At 51.5% G+C, this 26691-nt stretch overlaps 1 protein-coding gene across 5 annotated transcripts in view; it reads right to left on the reverse strand.

The window, feature by feature from the left end:
• DTX2 (deltex E3 ubiquitin ligase 2) overlaps positions 1-25602 on the reverse strand; it is a 41709-nt gene extending 16107 nt beyond the window's left edge. For 2 of the 5 annotated variants that reach the window (XM_075032533.1, XM_075032532.1), the window contains exons 1-4: positions 19884-21100; positions 18916-19304; positions 13552-14137; positions 2885-2943 (exon numbers count right to left, since the gene is read on the reverse strand). In XM_075032533.1, coding sequence (XP_074888634.1) covers positions 2885-2943; positions 13552-14137; positions 18916-19304; positions 19884-20200 — 1351 coding nt within the window. In that variant the 5' untranslated portion in view covers positions 20201-21100. Of the gene's footprint in view, positions 1-2884; positions 2944-13551; positions 14138-18915; positions 19305-19883; positions 21101-25543 lie in introns of those variants that run through there. The other 3 variants (XM_075032536.1, XM_075032534.1, XM_075032535.1) reach the window with 3 other exon arrangements.
• Positions 25603-26691: the final 1089 nt, after the last annotated feature.

The raw sequence follows: 26691 nt of genomic DNA on the forward strand, positions 1-26691 counted from the left end.
AAATACTCAGGGGGGAAGAAAAAGCTTAAAAGACAAGTTTCCACATGCACCTTGAAGTATTAAAATAGCAGAAAGCAAGGAAAAAGAATTTTTTTTTTTTTTTTTTTACAAAACATGGTTTTAAAGTCAGCTTCATGATTTCTGGGATCCCAAGTGGTGCTTTTAGAAGACATGGGGTTGACAGTGTTGCAAATCCCTCACTCAAATCGCCAGGCGCTCATTGCACAAACAAAACACAGTTTCTCATTCAGACCCGCAGGATCCCTCATCTCCTGTTTATCCACCAGAAGCTCCCTCTGCATCCAAGAGATGCACCTGCAGCATTTCTCAAGATCACCCACAAGATTCAGGGGTTTTATGTCTCCTGCTTCAAACCAGAGCCAAAGCTGCTGAGAGGCACTTCGGGATGGAGACCAAGGGCTGTGAGTGTTCTGGACACACTTCCCAGAATAAAGCCTTCCTCAGTTCACACCTGAGACTGCCCTCTCCTGCACATCATCACAAAGCCCTTGGGTCCCCAGCCTTTCCAGCACTGATGCTGAAAGAAGCAGTCACGCAGCAGGGACCAGAGGAACAAAAGTGGCCCGACCTGTGTGTTAGAGAGTAACTTGAATAATAAGTAATTCAAACACCATCTGCAGGATTTTAAATGTGAACAAAATACCACTTCCCAGAAGAGGTTCTAGAAACAAAGCGCAGAGCATAGAAGGGAAGAAGGTGTCTCTAAAGACCCAGCCAATTAACGTTTCAATAAAATTTGGCCTTTTTACCAGAACTCCACTGCTTACTTTTTACCAGAAATGTTCCCAGAGATTTATTTTCCTTTCACTTGCTAATTAACTTGTCCAGATCTTTCCTCTGCTTCTATGTGATTTTAAGGACAGACTCAAATTCATATTTTTCTCCTCCCTTGCACCTCTGAGGTCTGCCACACTTGGCAGAAGGCAATACAGCACCGATCAAAACTGTGTCCTACGAAGACCTGGATCTGAAGGAGATGCTGGCTCCAGGGATTTGCTTCTGTGCTGACCACGCTCAGCTCAGCCCATGCACTCCCCCGCAACTCAGAGTGCCTCTTGCTTGCTGCCTCGTGGAGAGCTAAAGATTATTAAAATGAATAATTATTCCTTCTTTTGCACCCCCAGCCTCCAACAACCGAGCTATCAATTACAGGCTTAACCTTTTCATTTTATTTTATTAAATGGTGGTAAATGGCTTATTCTACTAAGCTCTCCTGCAGGCTTTTATATCTAAATGTGGCACTACAAGGTATAAATGGACCACGCGTATTCACCTCTTCCACATTAACAGTGGATGACTTGCACATGTAGAACAAGATCACAGGTAACAACATTAATACAGCCTGGATTCACCAGGGCTCTTCAGTTCTTTGCTGTATTTACCTTTGTGTGATTAAATACCTAATTACACAGTCAGTGCTAACAGCCAGGGGATGAAATTCAGAGCTTCTATAAGCAAGGGGAGTTCTTCTGCTCAGGTCATCCACCTAGACGAGGTCTGAGCTTGACTTTACACCTTATTTCCACAAAGACTGATTTGCTAACAGGGAGACAGATGGGCTGCATGCTGTCAGAGACACTCAGTATCAGTCTTCATGCAGTGCTCATTTGGCTATAGAGACATGCAAGGCACAGTTTTCAAGATGGTGATAACAATAAACAACTGGAAACATCAATCCTGGGGATCATTTTTAGGCGGGGTAAAGCCTGATGCTTGGGAGAAGACCAAGCACTGTCACCTTTCCTGGAATAAGGTGGTAACCATTTTCTCCAAGAGCGAGAACATAACTGTCTCCACTTGCTCAGGAGCAAACTTTGGTGTCCAAGGAGCTAATAACCTCAACAGACCATGCATGGACAAGAGCCAGAGGAAGGAGAGGGTTAGTAGATATTCTGTAGTGTCTGAAATAAGTACATAAAAGCCCAGAAAATACCATACATCAGGTCTTTTGCACTCCTCTACCCCGGGTTACCACGTCACAATACGATTTTCAGTGCACAGTCAGCGTTGGTACAGAGAAGACATCTGCTCTCAGCAGAACACCCGTATCCCCAGGCACCACCACACCAGGGTCCCGAGGTTTGGCGCTGGCTGAGTCAAAACAGAGCAAACGCACCGATGGTTTTTGGCATGGAAACGCTTCCACTGAAAGCTGCAAGCGCAAGTTGTCGTTTTCAAGGCAACGCCATTTCATGTTTAACAGGCAAATCTACTCTGAAAAGGAGCACTGAAAACTGGCACTTTCATCCCTCCCAGACACGCTCCTTGGGTATATTCAGTATTGTATTCACAGGTTTGGATGATAACAAGCAAACCTGTATTCTGCCGCCACAGGAGACAACATCTGATTCAACTTCTGTCCCTTCCTTTCCCCAAGTCAAGGCATCACAATCATTTTTTTAAGCTAAAGACCACCTCACCTTTTGTAATAAAACCACATTAAAAAAAAAAATCACATTAAAAACCACACACCATCTCACACCACTCTTCTCCCTTAACTTTAAAAAAAAGTATAAACTAACAGCTAGCACTGAGCTTGATCTGTGTGCTCCCCCCCACTACTTGATCATCCACACCTATGGGAGAAGATGAATACCCAATCCTCAAATAAACCCACTCATTTTGAGAGCCTCAGGACCAGCACTGATGAGAAGAACAGTTACTAAGGTTTGACCATCCCATTCTTCCCCAAATTTACCCTCTTTGCCTTTCTGAAAAGTCTTTGGGCCTAAAACCCTAAATGCCATCAACATTTCAGACTCTTCCTAAAAACTAACAAAGGAAAGTAAGTGCCACAGAAAGGTAAACCGCTTGCTTGTGTAACCCTAGCGACAGAGCAGGTGAAGCAGAGAGGGATCCTTACCTGCCAGGGCCTGGTTCACCTTGCTGGGTTTGGGCATCTTGACTGGCAGGTTTGGGGCGCTGGAGAAAGAAAAGAAAAAGGGACAAGTTCAACAGAACAGATCAATCACTAACAAAACAGAGACAATTCAGCAGTGCACTATTCCCTCCTGAGTGCCAGGGCCCTGGATACATTAACAGGGATTAATTGCTTAGACGAGCCCCACCTGGGACCTCACCCATGCACCCTTTGCCCACTGGTCCAACAGCTACATTTAAGGAGCCCAGTCCTTGCCAGAACTATCTAGTAGGTTTACTTATCTCCAAGGTGGACCTCAGACCTATGGTGTAGGTAGCTGTCTCCAGCCCCATCTCCTCCTGGCTGGATGCTGGGCCTGACTCATCCCTTCCTCTTGCTGGGGTCTGCTGGTGAACCCTGTTGCCATCCCCCTGCTCTGATCCTGTGAGGCATCCCCACTCTTGCTGCTCTACCACAGAGCTTCCTGTGAGCAGCCAACGTGTGCTACGACAGACTGCTGCACCAGCAGGTCCAAGGCATGGGCACGCAGCCAGGAACCGCCGGGATGCAGCAAAGTTTGTCTTAAACTTTCCAGGTGACTTGGTCTCCAGCTAGAGAAACACTGCTCACTAAAGCATGAACCCCCATGCTGTATGAGAAGTTGCTGATGTACAGATCAAAGGAAGCAAGCATTATCACCCCCTGCTGCTTTCCAGATGGGGAAACTGAGGCAGAGAAAGGCCAAGAAAAGTGCTTGAGCGCATGCAGCTGCAGCCCTGGGTTGAACAGAATCAAGCCTTGACTCTCCCCGCGCATCCAAGCAGTTACTGCAAGATGTGGGAACAAGCAGGAAAAGTTGAAGGAGACTTAGAAGAGTTTGGCACCCATCTTCCTTTGGAAATCGAGAGGATTTGGACACCAAATATCCCCTTCAGGTTCCTAACCTCCTTGTTTTGGCAGTATTCCCCAGCACTGGCAGCTGCACCTCAAGCTAGTTTGGGATACATGGGCAGCCAGTGTCGTGCAATTAGCTGATGGCAGGAATTAGAAAGGAAAGGGTGAGCAGCAGCATGAAAGCTGATGAGGGCATCGCTAGAGGAGAAAGCAAGCTGGATCCACATGAGCAGAGCAGGAACAATCCAACATGCTGGCACAGAGAAGCCACCCACAGATTTTGTCTCAGGTAGCACGTGTGCCTGGGATGGATGCAGGCTCAAGCGCATCAGCTGCAGTTAATACACAGTGCATTCAGACAACCATCTCCAAGGACTTCCCAAAATTACATCAAACCTGGCCAGCTTAGGAATTCACAGAGACTAAGGTGGTCAAGTGCCCAAATGCCATCCACCTTCTAGGGGGAACCTAATTCTCTCCAGCTGGGAGGCAAGAGCTGCCACTGTGCCCAAAATAGCATCACAGACAGAGGTCCCTCCTTTCAGCCTTGCTAAAATCTTTGTCCACATTTCCATGACAATGACCAGAGCTGAAAAGATTTGCCAGTGACACATGGCTGTCTTCCACCCTCAGGACAGGGATGCATCCCCACCTCCCTCCTCTCCTACCTGCTGCAGTTTGAAATAGGTTACTGCATGCACGCTGAACTCCCTGAAGAAACCCCTGGGCAGGACCCAGGGCTTGGTGCTGCGCTGACAGCCTGGCCAAGCGAGACCAGTTCTTCCAAACCCTTAAAAAGCTCTCCAGACCGCAGAGGTTTCCCTTCTGTTTCAAAGACTGTGTTTTCCCCTCTGCTGCCCCCAGTTTTGCAATGTCTTCAAATGATGCAACATACTGTTCTTGCTGCAGCCCAATTCAAACCCAGTGAATACAGCGGAAATTCTCCCCTCAGTTTCAAAGGGCTTTGAGATGGATGCCATGACTCCTCTTCATGACGTTTTTTCTTCATCACAGCTCTTTCTCAGGTATTTCCCTCCTCCTTCTATATCTCATCCATTTGCTTCATTTCTGCTCCCATGATTGTCTTCAGATGATGGCTAGTAGTAGGGCTGCTCCTTCTCCAGCTGCAGACAAGGAGGGTATTTGAGGACCAGATTATGAAAAGGAACTTGAGACCTGGTCCCAAAAATCAGAGAGGCATTGGACCTTCCCTCCTCCAACTGAGCAGCCAAGAAGACAACATGGTGCCTGGACAACCCCTCCACCCCCGTCTGTGACCCTGCCTGTGACTGATACTGAAGAGCTTGTGCTTCATTTGAAGCACAGCAGCTACCTTGGGTGCTTTTGTTTCCCTGTGGAAGGTAAAAATACAATAGAGCACAAAGCTGAACCTTCCATTCTGCCAGGAAAGCAGATGGGCAGTGGAGGATCCTTCCAAAGGGCTGGAGCACAGCATCATTATACCTGAGGTTGAAGAAAGCAAACCCAGAGCTGCTCTGGGAAGGGGATCATTGGTAACCATGCCTTGAGAAGATTGGCAGAGAAATTCTTCACTCTTCTTTCCTGCATTGCAAGGCTCAAGTCCAAGTCACCCAGGAGCTAGAGCTTCTGTGAAGTGCGAAGAACCCTTGAGATTTGCAGAGGGAAATGGATAAGCAATTGATGCATTTGCAAGCAATCAAGTTTTGGAAGCTGTGAGTGCACTGCAGATAAATTACTATCCATCAGCCAGGAAACACTCGCTGATCAGCTGCACTCCTGGTGTAAAGGCAAAGCTTTGACTGCTGGAGGCTTTAAGCCAACTGACGTGATGATGGAGAAACCAAATACTTCTTATTTCACATGCACAAGCTAAACACACGCACATTCAGTTAGCGGCATCTCAGCTAACAACGTTGTAGGATGTGCTGACCCATCCGCTCGACACCGTCTGAGCGTACCGGCAGGGCTGCCACGCACTGTGATTTCTTTTACATCTGCAGAAAGCCCAAACCTAAGGCTGACGAAATCAAGGGAAATCCACGCTGCTTTGAGGTACCTCTGCCACAACACTGCCTGGGTAGATTTGCAGCCACAGTGCGTGGGAGGAAGCGTTGCCACGCCAAAAAAGGTGCAGAAACGCTACTTGGAGCTTACCCTGAGTCTGAAGTGCGTTCTTTCAGAGCAGGATGGGGAAGAGGCAACAAGGAAGGATGTTGCTATTGTAGTATAACACGGGCTGTGCCTCAACTCTGAGAGCAGGCTTGCCAGCAGCATGAACAGACATATTTAGTCCATCAGCTCAGACTCAAGCTACTCCAGTATCGCCATACCAGTGCTGGCTTCTTGGGAGAGAGATGAGGTCAGGCTGGGGTGAGGTCCTGCTGATTTACTCAAGCAAGGCTCAGTTAGGAGAAAACTTGATGCAGGCAGGCTGGTGGGGGTCTCCGGTAAGGGAGATCTGGAGAGCATCACTGCAAGAGCAAGCACTGCAGTGCAGAGAAATGAGAGGGATCCACTGAGACACCTGCTCCCGCTGCCTCTGCTGCCCACAGACAACATTTCTAACCAGTCAGTGCCTTTGACTCCTAGCCAAATGTTCAGGCTGTGCTTGCAACACCTAAAAGTCAATGCCTGAATTCTCTGAATATTTCCTGGTATCAATTCTTCCTCCCTGGTCCAATTTTGTCCTGCCATTCACTGCAGCTCCTGCTCTCCCAGTGCTCTGTATGCTGGAGGTGACTGAGTGCAACAGGGGTCACCAGGTTGCGAAGAAAGGGATGCAAAATAAGACACTGTCCTCAAAGATTCAGGAAGAAGATTCTGATAAGATTTCCCATCACCAGTTCCCAGGCAATCTGCTACAGGGGCACAGACAGGGCAGACTGATATTTCAGCATGACAAAACCACTCGCTTCTCCAGAATTTCAAGGTACTGCAACACCAGTGAGACAGCAAAGCACAAGGCCAGAGAGGAAGCACGGCATCCACGGCTGCTGCCATTTCAAACACTGGGTGGCCAAGTTTGAGCCTAACATCACCTAAGCTGCACGTACACAGTAGTCTAATGGAGCAGAAGTGGGGAAGTCTGTAGCAACTCACCCTCTCCACCTGATACAGCCCTTTCTTCCTTCCTCTCTCCCTGCACACCAGCCAGCAGGCCACATATTCCTGTATCATGACATCTTTATAGCCCTCTGGACAATAGCCAACACTTCTCCTCCCAGATCAGGCTGCATCCAGCCCTGCCTCACATTAACACCAAGCGCTACCACAACACCCAAAGGTCTAACCCCCTTCCCAGGGCTAACCAAGTGTACGATGATGCTAATGACCATACAGCAGTTTCTCCCCTACCTTTCCTCTCAAGAAGACGCCAAAAGCCAGACCGAATCCCTCTAAAGGAGGACCTTTTGGTGCGCTGCACGCAACCACGCAGGTCTGTGGTTTTGCTCCTGGCATCAAGCAGAGGAGATTCCCCTGCTCCCACTCGGGAGGAGCGCCGAGCAGCAGAACCACGCTGGCTAACAAAGGGCTGCAGGACAAGTCACAACGGACCCAGCAGAACCAGCACCGAGCAGAGCCCCTCCTCACCACCCGAGGAGCTCATAGGTATGCCTACGGACAAAGCTGAAAGATGCAAAGGAGGAGAGAGAAAAGGAAAGACCCTGCCCAGGTCCTGGTCGCTCAGTTACACCTCCTGATCCTACAAAGTACTGACCATGGGTCGTTCCCTGCGGGAGATTTGGGAGCGCAGCACCAGATCCTTCTTAGGAACACCACAATACTGTAAGCATCCTTCCCCAGTCCCCAAGACCCCTGTTCCCCATGCTTTTAAACAAAATCCTCTCCCCCCTCAAGCTGCCTGCCTTATTTGTAGGCACAACCTAGACCAGCACCCAAAGCCGCGTAAGGTCAGAGGGGCCAGTGGAACTGCAGTGGAGATTTGCCTGGCTGGGGCACTGATTAATATATCCCCCAGAAGATTGCTTCTTGCAGCTTTACTTGCTCATATTACAAGCAGGGCACTCCTTACCATGTTTCAGGAATGCCCTTCCCTGTAATTAGACAGCACAGTGGGGGGAACAGGGTAGCTCTTGCCCCAGGGATGGATGCTTTCCCACGTGGGGTGGGAAGGATCATGCCAGGAGGTGGCTGGGAGCCTGGGGAGCTGAGCCCTGTTTCACAGATCCGGTTAACGGCACTGATACAAGGATACGACCCTTGCCGTGGCACACTCCATCAGCAGATTTCAGTGCCGTCTGTGAGAGAGGCCGGATTCATTAACTGTGTTTAATACACGGGAGGAAACTAATGCACCAAGAAGCAAAACATCTTGCCCACATGTATTTAATACATTAGCAGCAGAGCCAAGGATATTAGCATCTATTTAAGCCTTGGCACTTCTCTCTGGGTTTTCCAGTGACTTTGACCCTCTTGGGAGGATGGGGAAATTAAACCTGCATTTTGAAGTGCCTGAGCTCCACCTTCTCTCACACCAGCATCTGCCCTCCAGCCCCACAGCAAGCAGGAAATATATTTAATCACTGCCAATGCCACAAAAGCCCAGGCATGCCTGTGCTACTAACAGCCCATACTGGGGGCTATTCCTGCCTGCCTATTGGAAATAACTGTCACAACCACAGAGGGAGTTAGGCAGCTTTCCAGGATGAACTACACCTCTTTCTCAGCCCTGCAGGAGAGATGTTTGCTTCGGTACTGCCATTTTTAGCTGTCTTTCCTAAAGAAACCGCATGTATGTAACTGCGCCATCTTTCAGTCTCTCGCTAATAGCTTTTGAGCCCTTCTGCCAGTTGCAGCTCAGCTCCGAGAGGCAGAAGCTGGGTCATCCCTGCAGGTTTTGTGAAGATAACCAGTTTTGTAAAAGCAAGTAATCTGCCAGGGCTGCTTTGGAGCCAAAGGCTGCGGGGTGAACACAACACAACCTTTATTAGACACCAGAGGATCCACCGTGGCCCACTGCTCCCTTCCCTTCGGTCTCTGAGCAAGGGCCAGCACAGGAATTGCGCATCATGGCTAAGAGGAATGAGCAATGCTGCATGCTGGACACAGACGGAAACCCTTGGCAGGATAATTAGTGCAGGATAATTAGCGCTTAGTGTTCACCGCCACAAAGGCCGCACTATTCAGTGATGCAGGAGGAGATGGGGCAGCAACTGCGAGGGAAGGGGAACTAACCACCACGCCACGCCAAGTCCAGCCGAGGGGGGAAGACGGGGAACCTGGGGGATAAAATAACCCAGGAATGTTCTGGGCTTAAGAATTAAATGAAACACATTGTTAGAGTTTGCTACTCAGGTTTCCCCTAATTCACAGAAATGAGAGTATTTTCTGCTGGAACATGGGTTTCACAAGCCCGAGACTGTAACCCCAGCCAGGAGCAATTACACCCACCCAGTGGCATTTCCGACTCAAACCCAGCACAGGGGTGACAGGGGAAAAGCCATCTCGAGCTGTCAGCTGGTGCTGAAAAAGTCCCTTTCACATACAGCACCATACTGGAAGACAGAGATTGCCCCACTGCGTGCATTTGTCTGTCTGGCAGGGGGGAAGGAGAACACCTCTGGCAAAACTAATCCCAAAGGACTGGAGATCCAGACATCGTCCGTCATCCGTAAAGAGCCACCAATGCACATCTTTGTTCTGCCCTTCTCTGGGGTCCGTTTGGGTGAGCCCCCCGCTGCTGCCTCACTCTGGGCTGCGATCTGCAATCCACGCGTGCTCCTGCAGGGGAGGGCATGGAAAACAGAGGCTTCCACAGTTATGTCTTAGTGGCAAACACCAGTGTTAACAAACTAAAGACAGCTCCTAACATCCTGCCTGCAAAACCACCTCCCCGAGAAGCCCTGTAGCCAGGCAAGTGCCCAGCAGCATCCCCATGTCTGGGCTAGGCTTCGGTTCTGCCAAGGGTTCATGTCACACTAGCTCTGGCAAGCCTGGGCAGCGCACCCATGCTCAGGGCACGCTCATGCCTGTCCTGGTTTCAGCTGGGATAGAGTTAATTTTCTTTCTAGTAGCTGGTATAGTGTTATGTTTTGGGTTCAGTATGAGAAGAATGTTGATATCACACTGATGTTTTCAGTTAGTCTAAACACTACTTAGCAACAAGTCAAGGATTTTTCAGCTTCTCATGCCCAGCCAGAGCAAGAAGGCTGGAAGGGCACAAGAAGTTGGGAGGGAACACAGCCAGGACAGCTGACCCAAACTGGCCAAAGGGGTATTCCATACCATGTGACGTCATGCCCAGTATATAAACTGGGAGGAGTTGGCCTGGGGCACGGGGATGACTGCTCAGGAACTAACTGGGCATCAGTTGGCAAGTGGTGAGCAATTGCATTGCGCATCACTTGTTTTGTATATTCCAATTTATTATTATTATTGTAATTTTATTATTGTAATTATTATTATTTTCTTCCTTTCTGTTCTATTAAACTGTTCTTATCTCAACCCACGAGTTTTGCTTTTTTTTTTTTCCCCAATTCTCTCCCCCATCCCACTGGGTCAGGGGGAAGTGAGTAAGCAGCTGCGTGGTGCTTTGCTGGCTGGGGTTAAACCACAACAGCACCCCAGCAGGGACAGACAGACAACGGCCAGGAGAGCGGGGACCGAGGCTCACAGCTGGGGGTGCAGGGTTTGCACACAGGGTGCCTGTCACATAAGTCTGCCAGCACTCACACGCTCCCTTGCAAGCATCCGAAGAGCTGTCGCCTTCCCCACGTGGCACATTCTGCTGTCCCCAGCAAATATTTAACGGTACGATCCCTTCGCATCCCCCAGAAAGGCTGGCTTGGCCAGGGATTATTGCCAAGATACCAGACACCTCACCCCTTGCACACCATGAACAGCTGAGCTGCAAAACAAGCTGCAGCAACTAGACCTTGACCAGCCACAGCATTGCTCATCCACGGCCAACGCTGCCACCAGTACCGCAGCAGTCCCAGTGCCCCAGGAGGGCTCTGCCTGCTGCTGCTGTCCCCAGGCTGGCCTTTGTAGAAGAGACCAGATGCTTCTGCCACAAAAGCCACCTTCAGCAGTGCTCAAGAAGAGACCGAGCTGGAGCAGCTGGAGCAGCTGAGCGGGGAGCGCGGGGGCATATGCCAGCCCTGGAGGGCTGTTGCATTAACCTAGCACAAGCTCTGCCAGCACTCACCTGTCAGAGGGTTTAACCAGCCGCTGAGAGCTGCCCGCTGCCCCAGCAGCTCCCAGGACCCAGCCCAGCAGGCTGCCACGACAATGTCCTCCCCAGTGCCCTGGCTGGGTACCTCCAGGTCTCCTCCCGGCTGTCGCTCTCCTCCCAGTCAGCATCACCGGGGCTGTAAGCTCAGTTCATGGTAAGGAGCCTGTGCCACCCCTCTCTGAACGTCTCTCTCCCACCCTCCCTCCTTTCAGGATAGCCTGTCCCCCCATCAGTAGGATACAACATACCCAGATGCTGATCAGCTCCAGACAGGTTTGCAGGGCAACTGCCACAGCATTTGGCTCTTCATTTTTAATCTTCCCACCCTGAGAGTCACTTTGCAAATCACACTGAGGCTCTGTAGAAGGACAGGGGCTCCAGGCAGCCCGGCAGCCCCACGCACTGACCAGTGGCTCCTGCAAGAGGGGGTATTTGGCAGCTTCTTCAGGAGACAGCAAGAGCCTTACTGGGGGCTCTTGCAAGCAGTACCGAGGTCTGATTTTCAGCCTGATTTGAAGGTGACGGGAGCAGAGAAGTATTGCGGATGCTTAAGATGCCACAAAAAATCAGCAGGTGCAAAGCAAGCACCAGAAAAAGACCATGAGAAAGAAGAACAGGATGTGGGAAGTCATTTCACTCAGACAACCCTGAAGAGGGAAAGTCCTGATATGACACCAAGGAAAGTATCTCAAGATTCACCATCTTGCTTAAAATACAAATGACATTCAAAATAAACCTCAAACCCCTGTGCCTCACATAATTAGCAGAATCTCTTTCAACACCCTTCTAGATCTCTTATCTGTGTATTTACTTGGGGTAGCTTAGACAGGTAAATCAGTCCTGGCAAGTTCCCCTTTAGCTTCTCAGGTGCTCACACAGTGGTTCAGCACCTGGATCATTTATGGTCAAATGCGTATACTGCTCTGTACACTTCCAGCCATGTACAAACAGAGGGAGCAGTCAGACAGCCCTTGCTTGGTCCTCAGTTTAATGCTGGCAGATACTCAGTGCAAGTATTATCACAGACAGGCCACAAAGACCTCTGCTAGCAAAGGCTTGCATGCAGAAAGAGTTAAGACCCTGAAAGCCGATTAGTGGTGATCTGGCTTGGTTTGGGTGTCTAGGTTTCACAGAGGCCATCCTACAAGAAGTAGGGAAGTGCCCCTCTTTGCAAGGATGACACTGATCTCCCCCAGCCCCAAAATCCCTGCTGGAGCCCAGTGCTGCAGCCCCCCTCCAGCCCATGGAGGACAACCGACTCCGGTTTGGTCCAGCAGCCCACGCCGTGGAGAGGAGGTGAGCTGTCAGACCGCAAGACTCTGCTTTTCATTTAGCTGAAAGGCCCAAAAAGAAATGAAGCCCTTCTTCCCACACCGGTAAGGTGCAAACACAGCCCTCCTCCGACTCCAGTCGCACACCGATGGAAGCTGAAATCCTGTGCTGCGAGATGCACACCAGTTTCAGCCCTGTCAGAGAAAAGCCATGGTGAAAATGGATCAGGAGCCAGCATGGATGACCCAGCCATACAAGCTGGAGTGTTTGATGGGTGACAGCTCAACAAACTGAGGAAAACTAGACTTCAACTAGCACCGCAACAACTGCCAGTCCTTCCTTCAAAGTAACTAGCTCCCTCCAGAGAGCCAGAGCCCACCCTGAGCACCCAGCCAGGAGGGGGTCACTGAAGAAAGATGAAGGGAAACGACATGGCAAAACCCTCACAAGGCAAGGCTTAGCTGGATTTTAAATCACTTACAGTCCTGCTTGCGCTTCCAGTCCTCTAACGTTGCAATGGCAAAGTTCCACAGCACCTCAACACATGCAAAATGAACCTCTTGCACAATTATCCAGTGGCATCCCTGCTCTGCATGAGCATTTAGCCTGACGAGTAGCCTGGACACCACTCAAATTGCTAGTGTCACTGCATTGATTTCAGATAGAGAAGGATCAGTATGGTTCAAGGTATCAAAGGAAGGGGAGAATAAATTACTGATTTGGTTTTCTAAACATCTTCACAATGGATTTAAAAAATCCTTGATCAAATCTGTGTCTTAGGGGTTAGGTTTTTTCTGCTTGTTCACCTTAAAAATGTCCAACATGGACTTCCTGATTTTGTCAAGAGAATTCATGAGGTCTCAGACACACAGAGTCCTGTCGTCTTTCCCTGAAGGGGAAGAGCTTTGAACACAGAGCAGTTTTCCACTCTATGTTTACTGTATATTTTGAATTAAATAAGGGTGTTCACAACTCCCCTTTTCATTCGCTCAGTCCCCCTCACAGTTGTTTTTAAGTGTAACCTGAAATACCACCAATCGCTATTAATTTTCTTAAACCTGCAGAATCTCAACCTGACCACTTTCTCCAGTGGTTCAGGCAGACTAGTAGACAGAAACTATATTTCAAGTGGGAAAAAGGTAGGGGAAAGCAGAGGAGAAGCCTTTTCATCCACTGTACTGGACACAAAGGCACAAACCTCTCTCTCCTCCTAGGGAGACCTTTGTAAAGTCCTCTGGGACAGAGAGGCTCCTAGATAACGAAGACCTGAGCACAGCAGGTGTCTTGGACACATGCACAGTATTTAAAGGTGAATTAGGGTCTGTACCTGACTCCGTTAGATGCAGACAGTCCTGTGCTGGGGCCCCCAGTTTGAGGCAAAGCCCAGGTGCTCTGTGCATTGAGTCTCGGTGTTGACCTTGCTCCAGACAAAGTTGGTTTGTTATAGGGCACGAAGCCGACGCTGGAAGAACTTACTGACGCTGTCCTACCAGAAACCTGATGAGTAGCAGAATTGTTGGGAAAGTTTATCATGGAGTGGCGGTAGCGTGTAGTAATGGGACCAGTCCCACTGTTTAGCCAGCACTGCTGGCAAGAACAAGCCACCCCTGTGTGAAGGGGTGCCGAGGAGGCTGTCACTGGGTACGGGGCGTCCAAGCGCCTCTGAACACTGCGACGGAACCTCGTGGTCTTGTTGGTCTGGACTTGAGCCACAAAGTCAACTTCATAGTTGTAGCCCAAGGGTCCAAGATCTACTCGCTGGTGGTTCGTGGCACGGGCTTGCTCCAGGAACACGCAGACATTCATCTCATAGGGGGACCACCCGCCTTCATCGTTCTGCCACTCCCAGACGATGCCCTGCCCTGCAGCAGAGTCCCCAGGGAAGAGGTGCCTTCGGACGGCCCGCATCGTCCCTGTGTGGGGAGAGGAGGAAAATAAATCAAATAATTTTGTGAGCAGAGAATTAAGGGGGGGACGTCGTCTCAGGGATTTGTTTCTGCACAGATCTGTGGTGTCTACATCAGGGTGGTCTTCCCCACCTCTCCGTCAACAGGGGCACTAACAGACTTTCTCTTCCCAACAGGGCTGGGTTTGCTCATGAAGCTTAGAGAAACGCAATACCCCCAAGATCCCTGTCCCTCTGCCAAATCTGATTGCAGGCTGGCAACAGGTTCAAAAGCTGCTGGGAGGAAGGGTGGGAAAGGAGGGAAGGAGAGAGGATGCAGAGACAGACACACCCAAGCACAAAGGCACAGCAATCACATATGCTGCCCTGACTTTAAAAAAAAAAAAAAAAAAAAACACGTAAAAAAATTAGGCTGAGGCATAGATCTGGTTAAAAAAAACCAACTCCCACAGCCTTGACAACAGAGTAACTATAGAGACAGGACACCATCAGGAAGTGCTTTGCAGGAGCGCTTAAGGGGCTAAACGCCTACTTTCCTACTTCGCTATGCAAGAGTCTGGGCAATTTTGTTCTTGGGGGAGCGGGTGAAGTCCCACAAGGGCAAGGACAAGGACTTTGGAGAGGGGACAGACAGGGCCACCTTCTCCAGGCTCCTGACTGCTGGGAGATATAGCAAGACTAGAGAGAAGACAACGAAGTAACTTGGAAACTGGAGAGAGCAGCTGTTCAGACAAAGGAAGAGAAATGAAAGCCAACACACTACTCTTGCAAGGCCGCTCAACAGCAACAGCAGGAGCTCGAAACCCCCTGGAAGCCTGGCTCTCCAGGGTGACTTCACTCCTGGTTACTTTATTCTTTTCTTTAAAAAAAAAAAAAAAAAAAAAGCCTAACGAGAGGGAAGCAAGCCACCCAACAGGCCAGAAGCTCTGCAACCTCTGCAAAAACAGGTTCCTGCAGCAGGGTCAAAACTGCTGCTGCTGGGAAAATCCTCAGCGGCACTTTGCACTGAGAATGAGGAGCAGGAAACGCCGCGGGGTAAGCAAGTCTGGGGATGCAGGCAGGTGGGGGTGAACAGGAGTGCAGCAAGTCATTACGATGCAGGAGAAGTTCAGAGAAGAACGGCACCGAGAGGAAAAAAAAAATAAAATAAAGCCTCCTAAGGGGTCATGTGTTATGACCCTAAGTTCCAGGACCACAGGTAAAAACAGTATCCACATCTATAGCCTGCGGATAACTGCCCCAGGATGTTGCTGGTGGCTCCATGGGGGGCAGGCAATCCAAGCAAGCTTTACACCCAACAAGCACATCCCAAGGAAGAGGGAGGACAGCCCACGTGGGACTCCACGCTGACAAAACCCAATTGCTACCTGTCTTCAGGCCAGCTGACTGCTGGCTCGAGTACCTCTGCCTCACACTGCTGCTATTTCTACCCCATGCTCTTGGGGTACTCCAGAAACTGTTAGGACTTGACTCAAACCATAAGGGCATTAACTGCCTGCTTGCTGCTAAAACTTCTGCTCGACAGCACAAAAGTCACACTTCTGCTCCTATCACACTCCCAGGCTGCTTTGTAAATTGTGCTGGTGCTTTCTGCACAGCGCTATGGTCAGACCATAACGAGACCCTGTGCTGGGGTGCAGTATCAGGAAAGACAGATCTGAGCTCCAGAGCCGACATAAAGGCTGAGGCTCTCTCAAAGGCAGAATGTGCCAGACCAAGGAACGGCAGGACTCCCGTTTCTGCTGGGGAGCTGAAGTCATTGGGGACTGGAATGGCTTGCCTCAGCCCATGCAGGGGGTGAGCAGCCAGGAAAGGTCCAACACTTACCCCCAACCTGCTGCTTCAGTGGCCAGAGCAGCGTCAAGCATCCTGCTTATTGCAGAGCAGGACTTTCCAGTGACACCATCCAACAGACAACACCTCATCAGCACACCTAAAAAGCTACTAGCAGCCAGTGAAACACAGCAACCTCCCCTGTAAGAGCTGGGGTTGAACCCCAATGGCTCAACCATGAAGCCCAAGGATTCCTGTGGGACAAGGCCTTCCCCTGGCAGAAGTCAGGGCAGAAGGTGTCAGCAGAACCAAGGCGACCTTCCCCAGCCAGGAATCAATGGGAGAGCAGATGCAAGAGCCAAAAGCAAACTGTAGCAATGACCGCTCCTATCCACAAAGCAAGTCCTGCCATGTTTTAGAAACACAAACCTATGGCCTCAACAAGTAGGCAACGTCAGGGGTGACCCCCTGAGCAGAAGGAGGACTGGGGATGACACTGGGCTGGAAGTGAGATGGTGAGAAATGAACTACATTTAGAGATGAGTGCAGGGAACCTGCTCCCAGGAGAAAAGGGACTACCACAGGTAAAGCAAGGTGTCAAAAAGCCCAGCGGGACACTTCTCAGAGGAGATTAAGCAAGCCTGCCTCTACTCCATTGACAGGTCAGAAGCTAAAAGCAGGACAGAGAGGACTTGAGGAGTTTGCAAGCTACCTGTGTTTTTAATGGCCCTAAACAGCAGCGGGGAGAAGAGCTTTTAGTATTCAATAGCAAGACCAAAGCTGTGCACTTGGAAAACGTCCCCCTTCCCCCAGGCTGGCAGGGAAACTGGCATTCCTCTCCAGGGTGGGCAAACAGCTGTGGTGAGAGCACAACTCCTGCTGCTCCCTTGCATTCACTCCCAGCTAATGTGCCTCAACCAGCAGCTGAAGCCTGCAGCTAATCCTGCCCATAAGATCCCCCTGCACAGCTGTCATTCCCCGTTGGTGGGGATGCTGGTCCCGTTAACACTGGCTTCCTGTTATTCTCCCTGGCTTCCTTTGAAGAGCCTATTTGTCTGTCTGATAGCTAATGAGCAGAATACAACAGCCTATTTTTTGCTCTGTTTAAAGATTTTTCATGGGGATGTTTCCTGCAGAGATTCTTTTCTCCAGCACATGACAAAGGTCAGCTGGCTGCTCACTCAGAAAGGTTCAAGTTTAAGGCAGAGCCCTGCAGAGAGAAAAAGCTTTGCTTAGAACTGAGCCATTGAAAGGGGATATGAGAGCATTTCCAACAGTCACGCTGCAGAGCACACAGGTACTTGTGGAGGGAGGCTCACAGATCTGGCCACTCTGATCAGCATCCCTCCAAATCAGTGGGAAATGCTGCAGGAGAGACATGAAGTGGAATCAGCCTTTTTGTTATTGACGACTCAACCACAGATCTTGTCCAAGGAAAGATGAGATCACGCCAGTCAACCTCATTTCCAAAATTGTATTGGGCTGCCCCCAAAAGATGACCAATACCAAACCATCCTGCAACGGACAATATTCGCCAGGTGTTTTGACATCTTTCACAAGGGCCTAAAGAGATACAAGACCTTTGTGGAGAGACAGCTCCACTTGTGGAGAAGGATGTCCCATTCACACTGGGACACATCTTTCACCCTCCCACAGGCACTCTGCTCACCCTCACCAAACTGGGCCATTTCCTGACAAGGGACAGCCTGGGACTGCTGCCCATGTGTTGGAGCACTGGCTGAAAGGGCAAAAGGCTGGAAGGTTGCTTCACAAGTTAGGCATGAAGAAAACAAGAAACAGCTGCTGATGACAGCTCTGGTGGTCCATGCTGCATTGCTCTAAGCCACAGCCTCAGCAGGGCTTCCAGGTGCTCAAACGGGCCATGCTGAGCAGACCTGCCAAGGCATCCAGCTAAGCAAGCTCCTCACCCAGGACGCTGCTAGAAAAACTAATCCTAAGGTCACCAAGTCAGAATAAAAACACGGATGCAGCTGTGATGACCACTTGCATTTGCTTCAACCACTTCCCTTTCCTGTAGGGATTGCCTGATCGTGCAGTTGATTCAAGATATTGTTCACTTATTGCTTAAATTGGCAATAAACCAGCGCACTGCCCATCTCTAAAGCTTGGAGGGATGCTTGACTGTGTCCTGAGGGGACGGGAGAGATGTTGGCAAAGGGGAAACTGATGCATGGAGAATTTTTCAAAGCAGCCATTCATTCAGGGTGTGTAATTTGGGATATCCCTGGATTTTCCAGAGATGAAGAGCACGCATTCCACCCCTGCCCCCTTTCTAAGCTACAGCTGCTCAGCACATCTGGAGCAAAAGAGGGTAGGAGTCATCTCAGCAAATTCTGAGCTGCTAGCCTCAGTGACCCCAAGAGACAAGATGAGAATGAAAATTAGGTCTCAATCCTGCTATTAAGCCCAGCCCACCCTTCCTCCCTGGGAGGAAGCAAGCCAGCCTCGTACAGCACAAGTGCAGGGAATATTCTGCTGCAGCATTACAGCGTTCTGCGGGGGCTGCAGGCTCTCGCAAAGCAGCTTGCACAGGGCGGCATGCCAAGGTAAAGCAGCTGGCACTCCAGTTGCAGAGGGAACAAGGGATTCAAACGGGGGGGTCTGAATTGTAAAAAGGCCTTTTTATGTGAGTGGTCTTGAATGGATGTGGGTGGGGGCAGGAAGAAAGTTTCCAGCTCTGAGGGCTCTGGCTCACAAGCTCTGAGCTCCAGAGGTCCCGTGATGAGGCTCCTTAAGACATCACTGCCACCTGCCTGCACCCAGCCCTGCAGATTCACACCAGCCAACATTGATTTTCTCACGTGCTAATATGCCGGGTGGTAGATAGCATCAGGAGAGAAGCAGACATGCCACCCCTCAAAGAACTGCCCAGCAGTGGCAGCAGACAGCAGAGCTTTGTAGGGCTCTCTTACACAGAACGAGGCCCCACTTATCTCCAAGCATACAAGCAGCCTCATCAAAACCCCAGCACGGGCAGGGAAGCTCCCTTACCTGTATCCTGCCGGAACTGCGTCAAGCTTGGGATGTCGATGACGTAGGGGGCCAAGACAGGATCCGCATGTCCCAAAGGGATGCTGCTGACAAGCCCCGACCCCGAACGCCGGCCCTTCTGCTGAGAGGCCTGAAAAACCTGTTCAATGTAGCTGCAGACATTGCCTCGGTAGGGCCTCCACCTGCCAAATTCATCCTGCCATTCCCACACCGCCACTGCTGTGGAGTTGCTGCTGTGCCCTGGGGCAGAACCGGGGAGACCGGATGGCCCAGCTGAACTGCTTCCTGCTCCCTGAGCTGCTGCCATGTTCCTCCCTGAGGTCTGGGCACGCCGCGATTGGAAGTGGCAGCTGCGCTGGCTGGCCTTACACCATTTTCTTTTGGGGGACCTGCAGCAAGAAACAAAGAGAGCACACGGAGCTGAGAACGATACCCCAAATCCACCCCACCCTGCATCCATACCACACAAGCCATTTAAGAGAGGGAAACGAGCTCAGCCTTTCACAGAAGATGCTCACTATGCATTTAGACTACATAGAAGTGGATCGGCCTCAAAGCCCTCCGGCTGAGGGCAAATGAGGTACTACCACCCACTCCCTGCCAATGCTAGCAACTTTTCTTGCTAACCTAGAGCAAAAACTCTTAGGTGAGACTCTGCTCCCTATGGTTTAGTGGTGGGTTGACCCTGGCTGGATGCCAGGTGCCCACCAAAGCTGCTCTATCACTCCCCCCGTCAGCTGGCCAGGGGAGAGAAAATATAACGAAAGGCTCATGCATCAAGATAAGGACAGGGACAGATCACTCAGTAATTACTGTCACGGGCAAAACAGACTCGACTTGGGGAAAATTAACTTAATTTATTAGCAATCGACCAGAGTAGGGTAATGAGAAATAAAACCAAACCTTAAAACACCCTCCCCCACCCCTCCCTTCTTCCCAGGCACAGCTTCACTGCCGATTTTCTCTACCTCCTTCCTCTCAGCAGCACAGGGGGATGGGGAATGGGGCTTGCGGTCAGTTCATCACACATTGTCTCTGCTGCTCCTTCCTCCTCAGGGGGAGGACTCATCACTCTTCCCCTGCTCCAGTGTGGGGTCCCTCGCACTGGAGACAGTCCTCCACAAACTTCTCCAACGTGAGTCCTTCCCATGGGGCTGCAGTTCTTCACGAACTGCTCCAGCGCGGGTCCCTTCCACGGGCTGCAGTCCTTCAGGCACAGACTGCTCCCCTGTGGGGCCACAAGTCCTGCCAGCAAACCTGCTCCAGTGTGAGCTCCTCTCTCCATGGGGCCACAGGTCCTGCCAGGAGGCTGCTCCAGTGTGGGCTTCCCACAGGGTCACAGCCTCCTTCAGGCGTCCACCTGCTCCAGCATGGGGTCCTCCCTGGGCTGCAGGGGGACAGCCTGCCTCACCATGGTCTTCCCCACGGGCTGCAGGGGAATCTCCGCTCTGGTGCCTGGAGCACCTCCTCCCCTTCCTTCTTCACTGACCTTGGTGTCTGCAGGGTTGTTTCTCTCACATGTTCTCATTCCTCTCTCCGGCTGCAGTTTCTGTTCTGCAGCAACTTTTTTCCCCTTCTTAAATATGTTATCCCCAGAGGCGCTACCACCATCGCTGATGGGCTTAGCCTTGGCCAGCAGCAGGTCCATCTTGGAGCCGGCTGGCATTGGCTCTGTTGGACATAAGGGAAGCTTCTAGCAGCTTCTCACAGAAGCTTCCCCTGTAGCTGCCCCCACTACCAAAACCTTGCCACACAAACCCAATAGAGGTTTGCAGCACCAGACACCACCAGAGTCGCTGCAGACCTGCTGCTGATCTGCGTTAGGCTGATCCATAAGCCCTGACCTGAGTTCAGATGCTCACCAGCCAGGAGCGTGCCAAGGCAAGCAGCCACTCCGCACCCCTCTCCACCCGTGCGCAGTGCCAGTCCTGGCAGCGTTACACTCTGACCACCCCAACGTGAGCTGCCAGCTTGTGAGCAGGAGCTCCCCAAGCACTCGTGCACATGAATGACTTGGTTACACAAGCAGTTCCCAAAATCTTCTCACTGATCTGAGCTTCAGGGCTACAATGCCAGCTCCATTCAGGCTTCTGACCACTCAGTTTTGATCCAGGATCAGTTCCTTGACTCCTTCTGTGCAGCGTTATACATGCACACAAAGCCAGAAGACAATCCTTTACACACAGTCTGTAAATCACAGTAATACATATGTTGAGCATGATCTGAGCGAAGAATGGATAAGGAGGAGTACAAAAGCACCACGAGGAACACAGGGTGTAATAAACAGCCTGTGCTGAGGGCAGTGATTTAGCAGGTCCTCAAGATCGCAGTATATCTAGCTGCAGCTTCTCAGGTTGGAAAACAAGGAACATCTTGAAACAAGGGACAATGTGCATCAACAGAGACTCAAGACACTAAGAGATGATTTGGGGAAGCATAGAGAATGGGGTAGGAGCCTTAAGACATCCAGCTAAAGACACAAAGGGCAGCGAGTAAATCCTAAGGACTCACAGAGACAAAAGATCACCATCACTCTTAGCCCCCAAGGGATGTAAAAATGCAGACCCAAAGCCATCACATGGTTGCCAAGCTGTCCAAGAGACACCAGAGGTGATATTTAGCATTCCTTGTCTGCTCTGTCATTGCAAGGAATACCGTCCAGACCATCTGGACACACTTGTCTTGGTGTCCAAACTCTGGACAACAACTTGGAGATGCCCCTGTTGGTGCTTGTGAGCAGGTGGGTATGACTGTGAATGAGTGAAATTAATTTTGTTTTAAAATAAAGTCACCTTCTTCCTTCTAAGGTCTCATGTCACTGATTGCTCGCTTAACTCCCAGCAGTCAGCAGGGAGCTATGAGCTTCCTTCCTGTCAAATGGAAAAGTTCAGGTCTCCCAAGAGGCAGAGTAGCAGTGGGTGGCTTCCACTGGAGGATGCCATCTGCGCAGAGAATTACATCCCTGCTGGATGGGGGAAGATCCCACGCTCCGTGGAGCATCCCATCCATCATGCTTGTGTGGCTTGCTAGCTTAAAAAAGAAAGAGAAAAAGAGCGAGAGAAGAACAGACACGCCCACATGTCTGCATTTATAAGAGGAAAGCAACACTTTCTCCAGGAATTCACTGTAAATTAGTTTATGACCTGCTCTGAGATTTTTACAGAACACCCCCAGCTCAACTGGTGTTGGTAACAAACTGCTCCAGATCAGCAAGTGAAGACCCTGGTCTCTCCAACTGATCTTTTCCATGTAATTCTTTCTCCCCTAATGCACCAAGGACAGTTATTATACTGCTGAAAACAGCAAATTAAAACTTGAGGTATCAAACCCAACACCTGCCTCTGCCAGTTCTTTTTATGGCAAGTTGCACACCAACACATCTCCTCCTCAGGGATCGCCAGCACATGTCCATGCTCAGCTCGGACCACTGTGACCCAAAGCAGGGCTGCAGGGTTTTCTGTCGTACCCACCTGCATTAGGTGCTCTAAACCCCAAATAGAGAACCAAGACCTTTTTCCCCCCTAAAGTTCTTGTTACCAAATATCCATCTGCACATTCAACAGCCCCAAGCAGAGCAGGAGAGCAGCAGGAGGCTGTTTGGAGGGAGTTGGCAATTCATTTTCCTTCCTTTCTGAAACACAGCAGCAGGAAATGGAAAAAAGAGGGCATCCCAGCAGAAAAGCCGCCTCCTTCACGTACCACCTCGCACTCAGTGGGACATTGGCCGAGAACAGCTGGGTGACAAAAGCCTATTGCTCTCTCCTTCGGATGGCAGCGATGCTTTGAATCCTGGACCACACACAAAGGTACCCAGACTGGCTGCACGTGAATGTCGTGTGCTCCGACATTCGCTTCCCCATCAGAATGGAAAAATGTTTCCTGCTCTGGGACTGCTGGTCCAAAGGAGGAGCAAGGGGCGTATTTCAGCCTCCTGCCAGTTCTCACTGCTGAACGCCGCTCGAGCCAGCAGCTGTTTGCACGGATTGGGAAGCGAGGAATGCGGGAGAGCTTCAGTAAGCCAAAATTACACGAGTCCCTGAGCTAAGGCAAACAAGAGAAAGAAAAGTCCTGAAGTTGCAGTTCCTTTCCCCTCTCCATGAATTCAGCAGCACACAAACATTAAAAGCTGAGAAATTCAATACCAGAGCTGCTCGTACAGTTTTCAGCCTACCCCCTTGGGCTGCTGTGTGTGTTACACCAAGGCAGAGAGGGTTTGGGGTAGGCAGCTAGCAGAGCTGCGTGCAGATGGCTGGCTGCGGCTTGGGATGTGTTACACATCCCACTTCACCAGCATTGCGTTTTGGATGCTAGCAGCAACAGTTCAGCTGCACCAGCTCCTTCATGCTGGCTCTGTCCTGGGAAGATTGGTAGCCCAGAGAGAGAGTAGCTACACGTTTTTGCTAAAATCCCATGGACTATAACACTTCACCTCGAGCTTTGAAAGTGCCTTGAAAAGCTAAAAGTGATACCAACCCCTAAAAGCTATGTTTATTCAGCAAACAGTCCTGGCTCCAATCAGAAATCCTATGGGCCACCTTGCTGCGAATGAAAACAAAATCCTGACTACTTGAAGTGCAAACTTAAATATTGCGGCCGACAGCCCTCCACTTAAGAGGTAATTTGTAACATGGGCTCATATCTTGAATTTGGATTTGTTTGTTTGGATCTTTACGCCCCAGCACAACCTCTGAAGCGTTTGCCCACATGGCTTTAATCAGGGACTTGGACAGGAAAAGAATTGGGTGCATTTTGGTTGTTTCCCAGCAGATTCACTCCCTGCTCCTCAAGCTCCAGCAAATGGTGGTGAGAAAGCTGGGGAGGGGCAGGTGGGAATTAAAGCATTTGAAAGACATGTTTAATTCTCAAACCCACTCTACTTCCAGAAAGCAGAGTTTTCTTTCACTTTCAATGTAGGATCTTAAAATTCACGGGTCTGAGATGATTTCTAAAAACACTGAGTCCCTTTTTAAGTCTCTGAACTGAAATTGCCAGCGCTGATAAAAGTTTAAATGGTATGCCGGCTTGTACCTGGAAAAGAAGGGGCCTCAGGAGCCCTTGAGCTGGGCTGCATTAAAAAAAAAAAAAAAAAATCACCAGATTGGTAAAACAGAGACTTTTTAGCAGGTTGCTCAGAAAAGAGGGTGCCCAGGAGGGATTTGTTAAGCACCACTAACACCACATGAGATATGGGACTGGAAGGTCTACAAAGAGCCCATGGGAAAAGATTACACAGGGATTAGGAGAGCACATAAAGCACCGTGAGGCAGTGGGACTGTAATAAGCCCGTGACCCCGTGCAGGGTGCACGACTGGAGCAGCATTACAGGTGCCCTGTGCCACCCTGACCCCAAATCACCCACCCAGGGCCCCTGCAGCACACCCCCCCCCCCCCCCCCATCGTCTGATCTGCACTTCTGGGCCCAGCACAACCTGAACCGTGAACACAGTGATACAACAGGGTTTAAAGCTCTTGCCAGGTAACTCATATCTAAACACATCTTCCTGTACACGAGCAGCCAGCACCGACTAGCACACAGCTAGCAGCAACCCAGGAGTAAGAACAGAGCAAGGCAGTAGAGAGGAGATCGCAGTAATAACTCCAACCACGCAGATCAATCTGCCCTCGACACAGTCCTGCCTTCTCCCAGCCTTTGCTGATCCTCGCAGCACAAGGTGGCTGGGCTGACAACCAAAAGGGCAGAAGAAATAAAACCCGATCACTCCAAACCTGGACTCCTTCCATTCAAAACACGCTTCAAGAGAGTTCCCTTCGGAGAAGAAAATAAAGACCGCAACTGAAGCAGAACAAAGCGTTTGCTTATCAGCTAGGCAGAGGGCTTATTTCAGGCATGAATGAACAGGACAGCCGAGACAGGGAGAAGAGGGCAGGTACACCTGAACACAGGATCACACCAAACCCGGCCTCCCACTCGCTCCCTCCAGGGTCCTTCTGGGCACCGAGGCAAATTATTTATTTGCGGGGAGGCCGTTTACTTGTGGGGGTGCAAACCTGAAGAGATCTGGAGGGCTCCCCCAGCTTCCCGAAAGCTTCAGCTAGCACCAGGAGGGCTCTTCGCCTGCTTTTAGCCGGCCGGCCGGCCCGGATCACCGGGAAGGGCAAAGCCAAGTCCCGCCGAGGGGAGCTGGTGACCCAGGGCCAGCCTGGCCGCTCCGCCGCGGTCGCAGGGCCACCGGAGAGTTTCGAGCCGACCCCGGCAGCTCTCAGCGGCACCGACAGACCCACCGGAGCCGAGGCAGCCGGACGCCTGCGGGCTTCGACACGGCACCCCCCGGCTTCAAGCACCCGCTTACCCCGGGGTAAGACCCCCCCCCCCCCCTCACGGGCCCACCCCGAGCTCCGCAGGGTTTGTCCGGGCGGCACCGATTCCCCCTCCACCCCCTCCGGGGAGCGAAGGAGCGGCCGGGGCCTGGTGAAGCGGCCCGGGCAGGGACAGTGCTGGGCCCGGGGCGGCCGCGCGTCGGTACCGGTCGCTCGGGGCCGTGACGGCCCCGGGGGAAGGTCCCTCACGGACGGCCCGGGCCCTCCGCGCCAGACGGAGGGAGCTGCCGGCGCTGCCCGACCCCCCCCCACCCGACCCGGCCCGGCCCGGCCCCGCCGCGCCCCTCACCCCGAGTCCCGGCGGCAGCGATCGCTGCGGGGCTGCCGCTTCCCGGCCCGCGGCGGCAGGAGGCAACGCGCATGCGCCCGCGCGGCCGCCTGGGGGTTGTAGTGCGGGGGGGCGGGGCCGGCAGCGGCCGAGTGGGCGGGGCGAGAGCGTGAGTGACAGGAGGGGCGGGGCATGGGGGGAGCGGGCGTGGGTGGGACTGGGTGGGAGCGGGCGTGGGAGTGTGGGACTGGGTGCGTGCGAGAGCCTTACTGGGGGGGGATACTGGGTGGGAGTGAGCGGGATACCGGGTGTGAGCGTGATGCTGTGCGTGTGAGCGTGTGTCATACTGGGTGCGTGGGATACCGGGAGTGTGGGATACCGGGTGGGAGTGTGATGCTGTGAGTGTGGGTGTGAGATACTCCGGGTGTGCGATGCTGGGTGTGCGATACTGGGGGTGAGTGTGATGCTGGGGGTGAGCGTGATGACCGTGCACGTGAGCGTGTGTCATACTGGGCGCGTGGGATACTGTGCGCGTGGTGCTGTGTGAGTGTGTGTTACTGCACGTGGTGAGTGTGATACTGGGGGCGAGTGTGATACTGGGTGTACGTGAGTGTGGTGCCGGGAGTGTGCGATGTGTGCATGTCTAATGCTGGTTGGGTGAGATACTGCGTGTGCGTGAGTGTGATACGGTGTGAGCACGTGTGTGTGTGTGTGTTACTGCACGTGTGCAGTGTGATACTGTGGGCGAGAGATGCTGTGAGTGAGTGTGATACTCTGTGTGCGAGCGTGAGCACGTGTGCGTATCACCCTGAGTGTGTGATACTCTGTGAGTGTGCGCTACCACGTGTGCGAGATACTCTGTGTGTAAGCGTGATACGCGGGGTGGGGGTGATACCGTGCAAGTGTGATACTGTGTGAGTGTGGTACTGCGTGTGCAAATGATACTCGGTGCGAGTGTGAGCACGTGCGTGATCCCACGGGGGTACAACACTATGGATGTGTGATACTCTGTTTCCGCGTGTCAGTGCGTGTGCGTGAGGTACTGTACGCGTGTGACTGTTCATGAGCGTGCAAGCACGCGTGGGAGGCTGTGTGCTTGTGCGTGGGAGCAGAAGTGCGTGTGAGGTGGCGAGGGGCTGCGTGTGCACCCCTGTGAGCACCCCCTGCCT

The sequence above is a fragment of the Buteo buteo genome, chromosome 7 (genome assembly GCF_964188355.1).
Source record: "Buteo buteo chromosome 7, bButBut1.hap1.1, whole genome shotgun sequence".
Lineage (NCBI taxonomy): Eukaryota > Metazoa > Chordata > Aves > Accipitriformes > Accipitridae > Buteo > Buteo buteo.